Below are 11,886 nucleotides of genomic sequence, written 5' to 3' on the forward strand. Positions count from 1 at the left end.
GTAGGGTTGAGGTCTGCACAGGCTTTTGTGCACTGGCCTTGCCCTCCGAAAATAAAATATATTTAGCCTTTTAGCATTTAAACCAGCCTTATCCAGCTGAAAAATTCTTCCTGTTTTATGTTCAAACTGGCCAGATCTGGCTTCTGAAACCTGTCCCACAATGTAATTCAAAAATTAAGCCATCATACCATCAAAATGTCAAAGCTATCAAATGTTTTTACGCTTTAGCATTTAAGCCAGCCATATCTGGCCAAGATATTCTGCCTCTTTCATGTTCAAACTGACCAGATCCAACATCTCACACTTAACCTACAATGTCATTCTAAAGATGAACAACTACATCGTTACAATCTTGAAGCCATATGATAATATGGTAAATAAATAAACATTGACTTTAACAACATGCTGAATGCTAAAGGGTTAACTAAGAAAACAAATTGGAGGATAAGGTTGTTAGGATGGATTGTTGGCAGAAAGGTGGTGCTATGTAGAAGGATTGTTGGGTGAGAGATGGGGATGCTGGTTGAGGCAAGTAGTTAATTGCATCCTTTTAAGATATGAGTTCAAATTCTGCCTGGAGTTGCTAAAATAAATGGCAGTTAATATACAATTCTTGATTTCATTATACCATTCGATTTCATTTTTCCGATTTCATATTCCAATTTCCATTAAGTCATAACTCCCAAACCTAAATGTCTTGTATTGTCCCCTCTCTGTGTGTCATTCATTGACAAATAAAGAAATAAGGTAAGGCCTGTAGGGTCAGTGTAATAATCTATTGTGTGCCTGCCTCAAAAATGAATAGATTTGTACTTATGTTGCAAGTTGTCGTCGCCATCATCATCATCACCACCATCATCATCATGTTAACAAAAGTGGTGAGTTGGTGGCAGGATGATTAGTGCATCGGACAAAAATGCTTAGTGATGTTTCCTGTGGCCCTTTATAATCTGAAATCAAATTCTGCTGAGGTTGGCTGTACTTTTCGTCCTAAGTACCAGTTGAGTCCTGGGGTTGATGTAATCAATTTCCCCTCTCCTCAAAATTGCTAGCCATAATTTTATTGTCATTAAAGAAAGTGGATGGTAGAATTCATCATTTAGGTTCCGTTCCTCCCATTACATTCTCCCAGAGTATTTTGATACGTAGGGATGAAGTACACATCACCTGAATTGACCAAAATCCTCTTGAAAATCTTGGCCTTGTACTTTGCTTTATCGTACAAATCCATGTACTTACAGGACTAACCTCATACATCAATTAATTCCTCCTCCTCCTCCTCCTCCTCCTCATCATCATCATCATTTACCGTCTGTTGCCCAGGCTGGCATGGGTTGGACAGTTTGACCAGGGCTGGCAAGCTGGGAAGCTGCACCAGACTCCAGTCTATTTGGTATGGTTTCTACAGCTGGATGCCCTTCCTAAAACTAGTGTGTTGGGTGCTTTTAGGTGGTGTCACACAGGTGTTTCTTACCTGGCACTGCCATGAGTGATTCTGGCAGAATCATTAGCATACTGGGCAACTAGAGACCTGTTGTCCATCTTTATGTTTGGCTTTGCCTTTCATCCTTTCGGGGTCAGTAAAATAAGTATCATTTAAACACCAGGGTTGATGTAATCGGATAATCCCCTCCCTGAAATTTGCTGGCCTTGTGCCAAAATTCGAAACCAGTTTTAATTAACTCTGATCTATTTTCGTTTCTTTTCTCTCCCAACAAACAGGCAGCAATCTTGCAGCAGACCTCCGAATATATTTCCAGTCTTGAGAGGGACAAAACTACCGTGATGGCCGAGAATGACCGCCTGCGGCAACAACTGATGAACATCAATAATACTCTAAACTCCATCAATGCTGCCGTGGCTGAAGAGTCACCTCCTCCGAAGAGGAAGAAGCGAGATACAGGTAGGAATGATGCACTTATATTTAACTGTTAAATGCTTCTGATGAAGATCTAATGCTTGTTGCATGATCTGGAGATTTGGAAGAATCGGTGGAGCATCGACGTAGAATGCTTTGCAATTAGTCAATTGTGTCTGAAACATTTGACTTTCAAATCCAGCTCAGGTCTTTGACTTGTTTCAGCCATTTAGCTGTGGCCATGCTGGGGCAGCACCTCGAAGGGTTTTAGTTGAATGAATCGGACCCCAGGACTTGTTTTTAAGTTTGGGACTTAGTCTGTTGGACCCTTTTACTGAACTGCTGCTAAGTTACAAGAATGTAAACAAACCAACACCAGTTGTCAAGTGGTGGTGATGGCATGGTAAAAACACACACACACACATACACACACACACACACACACACACACACACACACGCGCGCGCTCGTGTGTGTGTGCAGACTGTGAGGATGGAATGTAAAGACAGCTGAAATGCTGCTTGGCATTTTGTCCCGTGTGCTAATGATTCTGCCATCCTGCCACCTTATTAATGAGATTAAGACATTATTATATCTGATTGGTTTCTAAAACTGTGTGAAAGGAATAGGATGAGAAGAACTCTCAGGTGCAAGCATACAAAGGGCAGGCAACTGTGTTGAGATATAGTTAGATTTATTTTTTACTGAATATATAAAATTTATGGGGATTGATTTGGATTGAGACCCGTAAGACATTAGAGAAATAAGACTTCATGGTGGGAATAAGCCAGCCTCACCTTTATGCTACGTCACATCTTCATACCTGTCTACTTCCTCTCTGTTTACAGAATCCTCTGATGAAGGTATTGGACTGTGCGAAGAAAGCACTCAGCTTGATGAGATGCGCAAGAAACTGCTTGACATCCAACTGCACTTTGATCAAGAGAAACGAATGAGGCTCAAGTTTGAGGACCGGTCAAGGGCTCTAGAGGCCAAACTGCAGAAGCTCTCCAGCCACGTACTGGACAAAGAAGCTGTGGTAATTCATCCTTTTTGTTATTAAACTGACTGTATTCCACTGTCCCTCTTTCTACCTCTTTCCTCCTTCTCTCTGTGCCCCATCACTGACCTCTCTGACCTCTCTCTCTCTCTCTGTACTGTATTCTTACATCATTGTCTTTTTCTCTCTGTCTCTCTCTTACCCTCACTCTCTTTGTACTGCATCCCAACATCTCAGCCTCTCTTCCTATTCCCATTGTATTCCTACATCTCACTTTCTTTTACTTTTCCGTGTCAGTGTACGTATGTGCTGAAGTGAGACTTTTAAATCTCAGTAACTCCAATCCTTTCACCATCACAACACTGCTGCCATCTGTTTACAAGCAAGGTAATGTTTTCCCATGCTCAGGCATGCTTTTCATGGGAGACAAGAAATGAAGTGACCTTGCTTGTTTACAACCATCACTTGACGTCGAGACATATAGACATGCATGTATGACATCTACCAAATGCACTCACAAGGCTTTGTTTGGTCAGCCCAGGGCTATAGAAGAAGACAATCAAGGTGTCACAGGATGGGATTGACCCTTAATAGGAGTAAAATTCTTAACCTTGTAGCTACAATTGTGCCTTAAAAAAAAATTAGTTCAACTAAAACACGAAGCTTGAGCGTGGAAGTTACCTTATGTTTAAACAGGGCGAGTGTACCTGGGTGAGCATCAGGTTGTGCTCCTGTTTTTCTCATACTGGCATGGATAATGCAATTGTAATTGAAGTAAATTTTCTTAGAATAGGAGCCTCTTATTGTCTTCAACAATGCTGAAATATGTTGTATTTGTTCCCTGGGAAAAATAAGCAGTAACATTGTCTTTCATTTACAATGGTTTAATGACAACATATGTACATACATTTACTTTATAGTATAGTATACAATAGCTGAGTAGACTGAAACAATGAGACATTCCTTGCTCAAAGACCACTACATACCACCAACTCCAGGAATGGAATGCACCATTTAATGATCATGACCTGATCACCGTAGCCACTGGTAACACCTTTACATCATCGTAACATCTTTACATGCTATATGACTTGTGTATATCTGTCTATCTATCAATCTACCTGTCTATTTGTGTGTGCGTATACACACGCACCACGCTCACACACACACACACACACACATATATATATATATATATATATATATATATATATATATAGATAGATATAGGGCAGGGAATTGTCAATTAATTAATAAATTAATAATTAACAATTTTGCCAAGTAGTTCGGGATGCAAAAAAACCTTTATCGGTAAAACTTTTATAATTATAAACATAATTTAGGGATCAGCAAAAGTTGCTTCGCCATATATATGTATGTATGTATATATATATATATATATATATATATATATATATATATATATATATATATTTACTAGAATATCAGGTATAAATTAAGTTGTATTTGCAGACATGGTTCATTTGCATTATTCAATGTGAGCTTTATTTTTTTCATGTTTTTTAAGAAGGTGGGATTGTGGTTTGAGAGAGCTTTGGCTATCATTTCATTCAAAACCCAATCACATAAAGTCTTCTTTGTTGGATTCTGTTATTGTTTGTCAATAATAATTTCTGAATTTGCTGATGTTTAAGATATGCTGTTTTCCTATTTTTAAATGTATTGAAATATTGCCCTGCATATAATGCGGCCATGATAAGAATGGGGGACAGAATGTTGTAGGCTAGGGAGCTGGATAAGCATAAATCCACGAAGTATAATAAATGACACTTTATATTTCATTCCCCTGCATACATAACCCACACTTGACATGTGTCTTATATTATTTAATGACTCTATTACCTTTAAGAGACCTGTTTTAATCATCTAAAGCAGTGGTTCCCAAAGTGGGCAGTATTGCTCCAGGGGAATGGGGGATGGAAAGTTCCAAGGGGATGTTGAAGAAAAATAGGGCGATAATGGAGTAGCAATACATTTAAAGTGTGGGGTGATAATTGGGTAGTGATTCATGTAAAAACAAGCAAAATAATGGATTCATTAGGTTAAGTTTTATTTGTTAAATACAGTTGCTTTGAATTTGCTTCAGAAAGGGGTCTGTGTTTGTGATGGTTAGTTGGGGTGGGGTGGGGTGCAAGGAATGTGGCCTGGGTGTCAAGGCAGCAGCAGTCCGAAAAGGTTTGGGAACCATTGTCCTAAAGTAAAATTCTAGAAAGATGGATGGACCGGCCTGTCGACGATTTGCAATGAGTGGATGACAACAAAACCATAGCAGTGGTTACATAAAATATCACGCCCTGCAATATGAGTTTTGTATCCTGTATAGCAATTCTCTTGACCAAAATAATAAGCAATCATACAGCTGATCTGAAAGGGGATAAAATTGGAATTTGGTACTCCTATAACATAGATTATTTATATTAAGATACATGGTTTCATATTTAAATTCCAGTACACTTTCACTGCATTGAATTTACACGCACAGGGCCATACATTTTCCCGATAAAGCCACTTAAAGATATCTTTAAATATCTCCTGCAAAATACAGTTGTAAGATAAGTGTCCCTCTTATATGAGAATGTGCTTCATACATTGGTAAATTCAGTCTGTAACTAATGCCATGCTCTTTCTCTCTCCTAGTTTATTACATTCACTAATTTTATGTTTTCTTCTGTTTTCTTTTCTTTTCATTATCTCCTGTGGCTGTGATTTACAGATGAGTCTAAACGAAGTCGATGAAAAGCCAAGCCAACCTTTGTTCAACTCCTCCATGTCCCGGCGTAATTTAGAGACCATAGTAGAGGCCATCCGACACTTGGAAGGGGACCGAATTGGATTGGCGTTAGAAGAACAGCAGCACCCAAACAACAACAACAACAACATGTCACAATTTGGTGCAGTTGAATGCATCAATGCACCACCTGCACACCAACATGGCAATGCAGTGTATAATAGCAGTGGCGGAAGAGGGGTAGTTAGCATCACAGAGCAACAACAGAGGCAGAAGAAGGTGTGCAGCGGGACAGGGGAAACGGTGGGGCCTTGCTCTGTTATGGGGCCAGGTAAAGAAAGCTGTGTGAAGATGGGTGGGAGTGGTGGCGGCGGCGGTGGTGGCGGTGTTGTTGGCGGTGACGAAGACAAGGAAAACTGTCACTCTAAAGATGACGGTGGCACGACTCCACTGTCGTCACCAATCAACGATGAGGAGGACGGCAGCGATGACATCGAAGAAGATGATGATGACGGTGATGACATCACTGACGACGACGACGACGATGACGTCATCAACTACAATGCTGCCGATGATGACGGTGATGATTGTCATGATGATTGTGTAGATGATGATGATAACAATTCAGAACTTGTGTCCCCTGTGGACTTCTCCACGACAGGGCAACATCACAATAATAACAATGGACATAAAAACACACTAGTGTTCGCCTCAACCGTCATCACCACTACCACCACCACCACCACCACAACACCCACTAACTTCAGCCTCATTAACAACAACAACAACAACAACAGCAGCAACAACACTTCATCTTTTTCCATCCCTCCCTCTTCTCTGTCCATTCTCTCCTCTACACCGTCTTCAACATCATCATCATCATCCTCATCGTCATCGTCACCATCCTCATCATCATCATCATCATCAACATCATCGTCGTCCCTTTTGACTGCCGCAGCATCAAAAACACCAAAACCAACCCTGCAGCAGCAACAGCAGCTCTTGCATCCGGCGCTTTCTACTGTTGCAGCTGCAGGTGCCACTGCTGCTGATACTCCGGCCCCGCCTTCAGCTCACTCTCCTGTCCTTGTGGCCACCACTCCTGCTGCCCCACCTATTGTTCCTGCTGCACACCATCACCACCACCAACAACAACAACAACAGCAGCAGCAGCAGCAGCAAACACAGCAACATCGACAACAACTACAACAGCAACACCATCATCATCATCACCACCACCACCATCATCACCAACAAGACCAACAACAACAACAACACCAGCAACACCAACAACACCACCAGCAACAAGTACTAGCCAGTGACTGTACGTCTGTTGTGAAGACCAACCTCTCCAGTAGCTGTTTCAGCACCACCCCCACCAAATATCCCACAGCTTCAACACTGTTGCATCGAGCTCCCCCCTATGCCATCAACCAAATTTATCAACGCCCGGGTGTCATTGTGCATAAATCATAGCTTTTAAACATAGTCAATGAGGAATTGGGGGGAAGGAAGGGGGGACAGTGCCGTAATAGGTGTGGGACGGGGGAAGGGTTAGGACGGAGAACTGGGTGATGTTGCTTTTTTTTTGTATTCTTTTGTTTTATATTTCTTTTTTTTTTCCATGGAGGTGTTGAAGATTGGGGAGGGCTAACAACTTATAGAGGGAAAAATAGTTTATAATCATGGGGGTTGGGGGTGAGGGTGCTTTTTTTTTGTTTTTATCTACCTATCCATTCGTTCACACTCCGTAATTTAAAGATAAGGATTTTTTGTTTTTTTTTTCTTCCCTTCGCTTTCATTATAACTTGTCCGAAAATTTCTTGTCTCAAAAATTTCATTTCATGACATTTCCCTTTGTCAAGACATATATCTCTCTCTCTACGCTTTTTTTTTTTTGGTTCATATATGTGTATTTACATACACATATATAAATATATACACATACATGCATACACGTATGTACTTGTGCCGGCACATGCGTCTTGCATTTTACGTACATAACGGCATTTGACTTCTCATGAGGCATACAAGCTTTATAGGGCATCCTTCTATTAGCAGGTCCCTTCTTGAACCATCACCTGCCTGTAATCTAAATCCTTATGATGTGTTTATACAACACAAAGAGATTTTCCTGGATGTTTTACTTTTTCTCCTGGAAAAATAATGTGCCTCATAAGCTGTCAAATATGATGTGTGTGTGTATATATATGTGTATATGAGTATATATCTATGTGTGTGTGTGTGTGTATATATATATATATATATATATATATATATATATATATATATATATATATATATATATATATAATGCATATATATGCCTATATCTTTGGAAATATTGACTGCCCACTTTTTATACCCTCATTGCAGTTGTTCATTTTATGTGTGTATGTACATACATATACATGCATACACATACACACACACACACACACACACACATACATCATTCAAAAAGCATACCAGAGGAAAGTTTATCCTCTGAAAAGAACATTTTCTATTAAGAAATTAAAAAAAAAAATTAATAATTATCATCATCATCATCATGATGGTGATACTCAACTCCCTGTTCCCTTCTCCCTGCAGAATTTTTTTTTTTTCCTTTTTGCTAAAACAAAGCCCTACAAAAAAACTGATGACATTACACCCTTCCCCCTACCTCGCCTCCCCTTTTTTTCTTTCAATTTTCGTTCTATTTTTCTTCCCTTTTTTTTCCCTGAAATTTTCGTTTATGTTTTAACGCTTTATTAAAGCTCTGCATTGTACTGTTATTGCATTTCATGTTGTTCTTCATTGGTTTACTTTCGTTGATGTTGAGTAGTGGTCCTTGCTCAGTATTGCTTGAGCTTATGGAATAATGGGAAAATATGATGCAGCTATTTGGATGCAGGCATTTTGGCACAGCTGATTGCACATTCACTCTCTTTTGGTTGCAGAACTTTTTGGTGCTGGAGGCAAACTCGTACACATGCATGTGTATGTAGAAATCTGTACATACATAGAAGGTGAGATAGATAGATAGACACACACACACACACACACAAATAGACAGACCATTAGCATTTAGATTATGCTGTCAAATGTAGACCTTGTTCATATTGTCTTGAATTAATCCTGCATTATCTTCTGGTTTCAAGATTTTAATGATGTGATTTTTTATTTTTAGAATGACATTGTAGGGTAGGTGTAAGATTTTGGATGTGGCCAGCTTGAACATAAAAAAGGCAAAAATAGTTTGGCCAGATGTGGCTGGTTTAAATGCTGAAGGGTTAAAATGTCGAATGAGCGACACCAAAATAGTTGTTGGTCCACAGTGTCTCATACTTGAGCTATGGCACACCTCACAGGGGAGGGAGAGAAAGGTGGAGTCAAGGAAGAAGAGCTGTGTGCATGGCTTTTTCAGGATCTATCACTCAGATGGGAGGTAAGAAAGAGGTTATCTTTTCACCAGAATGCTAAAATCGCTGAAATTCTTGGTGGTGGTGTTAAACTGGACAGTCGATAGCATTTACTCACGAAGAAGAAGGACAGGCTTGCAGGCAGGCAGGCTTCCACAACAAATTCATCTAAACCAATTCACAAAATTTCAGGGTTGTTTGTCATACAGGTCACTTGCCCAAGATGCCATGCAGTGGGAGGGGTTGTTGTGTTGAGTTCAGTGCGGAAGTAAATGAGTTGTTATGTGAAATGGTGGTGGTGGTGGTGGTGGTGGAGTTGTGTTGAAGTTTGTAGTGTGGACACTAGTGGAATGTGGTTTGAAAGTTGGTTGATTGTTGTGTAGGAGTCAGTGGGTTGTGGTCTGTGAGTCTTCACAGGCTGGGTGGCAGTCAGCAGGCTGTGTGGAAGTCAACAGGTGGTGTTGTGGGAGTCCACAGGCTGTTTTGTGGGAGTCTTCGGATTTTTATGAGAAATCACTGGGTTGTGATTTAAAAGTGTGTGGGTTGTTGTGCAGAATGCCATAGACAAGCAGTGATTTCTGAAAGTTGTGTGTATCAGAAATTGATTGTGTATTGTTGGTTTGAAGCTATTGACTGGCTAAATTTACAAGAAACCTGATGCTAAATAAAATACATAAAACTTTAAAAACATAAGTACTGAAGTCGATTTGTTTGACTTAAACCCTTCAAGGCGGTGCCCCAGCATGACCACAGTCTAATGACTGAAACAAGTAAAAGATAAAAGATGTGAGGTACGGTGTTTTAAATAATTACAAAACTGCTTGAGAATAATTGGCATTTATCAATAGACCAGATTAAATAATTAAAAAAAGGATAAAGCTTATTGGAGAGCAATACCTGCTTTCCTTTATGTTCACATGAAGGAAAGCAGTTATTGCTCTTTAAAGCTTTTTGAGGCAACACAGGAACAGCCTGACTGCAGGTAATCGAGGTGGGTGAAATCAGATGTAGTTGGGCGGTAGTGAGAGCATCCCTGCCACCGACCAGCTGGTAATCGACAAGCTTTTGTGCTCGTAAAAGGATTCTATCCTTTATATATACTGTTCAGTATTTACGAGTTGAATATATATATATAGAAATATTAATATTTCTTAGTCTCTCTAAAGGAGACTACGGCAGCGGTACTGGATATTAATAGTTATCGCCAAGCCAACATGGACTGCCATGTTGGCTTGGCGATAACTATTAATATATATATATATATATATATATATATATATATATATATAATGTATAAAAATAAAATCTAAGTTCCTCCCACATCAATAGATTCGTAAGGGTTTCCTGGATTGTGTGGCGTATATATTCGCCACTTTTGGAGAATATATACGTCACTTTTGCCATCTGAGTGGACTGGAGCAACATACAATGCAATGATTTGCTCAAGAACAAAACCCATCGCCCGTTCCAGGAATCGAAACCACAATCTTGTTATCAGAAAAGCAACACCTTAACCACTAAGCCATGCTCCTCCACAAACACACACTGTGTGTGTGTTATATAACATGTATTTATATAATATATATCATAAACGCAGTTCGAGTGGGAATTCCATTGGAATATCTTGGTTGAAAAAGAAATAAGGATTGGCGTCAAGAAGGGTATCCAGCCATTGAATACTATCATTAGCAATGTCATAACATCCATGGCAGCATCGGGGAAGTAGATACAAAAAACAGTGATGCTGAAGGAGTTCTAATGCACGTTGCATTGTGATGGCGATCAGAAATCAAACAGAATTTAGATGTGTGTGTGAGTGTGTGTATGCATAAATGCATCCAGCTCTAAGTATGAAGTTATTAATCTAGAAAATTGATTTCTATCATAGGTACAGGTCTCATTTTTTTTTTTTTTTTTTTTTTTTTCCCAGTTCCACCCAGAGACGATTTGCTTCTTGTTGGTGCAAGAATGGCTGTGTGGTTAAGAAGCCGGCTTTGCAACCACTTGGTTTCAGGTTCAGGCTCACTCGGGAAGTGTCTTCTGCTATCGCCCGGGGTCGTCCAGTGCCTTGTGAATGAATTTTATATATATGAGGCTCGTCATATATATAAAATGATGAGCCTCCTTGAGAATGAATGTGGAGGCTCGACATTTTATCTATGTGTGTGTGTGTGTATGTATATATATATATATATATATATATATAGATGTGCTGGCATCCTGATAATTAATCGATAGTAATTAATATATGAATAATTACCAGATTTTATAATAATATATATATGTATGTGTGTGTGTCTGTATGTATGTATATATATAGGGTATCCACAAGGTCTGGGTACATAGAGTAAATAAAATCATAGCATAAACAATTAAATATAAGAAATAATAATTTCTTAAAATATGTGTTAAACCTCATGTACTCAGACTTTGTGGACACCCTGTATATATATATATATATATATATATATATATATATATATATATCATTACACACACACACACGCATACAGGGTGTCCCAAAATTAAGGCAACCAACTTTTTTCAATTTTGCCAAAGCAAAATATTGTTATATTTCGGGCCCGAGCGTTGCAAAGCAATAGTAAAGTAAACACAATTATGACACTACCACTTTTATTCGACATGACCACCTGTTTCGAATCACAACCTTAAGTCTAAATGCTAATGCTTCACACGCGGAATCGAAGCCCATTCCAGGCGCAGTTTTGCCTTCAGAGCGGCGAGCGAAGCATGAGGAGTGCTCGTAGTCCTCGTCTCCAAAATGGATCAAACAGAAAATCCAACGGGTTGAGATCGGGGCTTCTTGAGGGCCATACATCCTAGCCAATGAACGACGAAATGTTTTTTTCTGAAT

The 11,886-nt window shown here is 39.4% G+C and overlaps 1 protein-coding gene across 2 annotated transcripts in view; it reads left to right on the forward strand.

Moving 5' to 3' along the window:
* LOC106867893 (uncharacterized) overlaps positions 1-8,384 on the forward strand; it is a 93,947-nt gene extending 85,563 nt beyond the window's left edge. For both annotated transcript variants that reach the window (XM_014912960.3, XM_089358026.1), the window contains exons 3-5: positions 1,723-1,903; positions 2,707-2,897; positions 5,593-8,384. In XM_014912960.3, coding sequence (XP_014768446.3) covers positions 1,723-1,903; positions 2,707-2,897; positions 5,593-7,083 — 1,863 coding nt within the window. In that variant the 3' untranslated portion in view covers positions 7,084-8,384. The remainder of the gene's footprint in view (positions 1-1,722; positions 1,904-2,706; positions 2,898-5,592) is intronic.
* The last annotated feature ends 3,502 nt before the right edge of the window (positions 8,385-11,886 follow it).

This window comes from Octopus bimaculoides, chromosome 9 (genome assembly GCF_046866305.1).
Source record: "Octopus bimaculoides isolate indiv1 chromosome 9, ASM4686630v1, whole genome shotgun sequence".
NCBI classification, from domain to species: domain Eukaryota; kingdom Metazoa; phylum Mollusca; class Cephalopoda; order Octopoda; family Octopodidae; genus Octopus; species Octopus bimaculoides.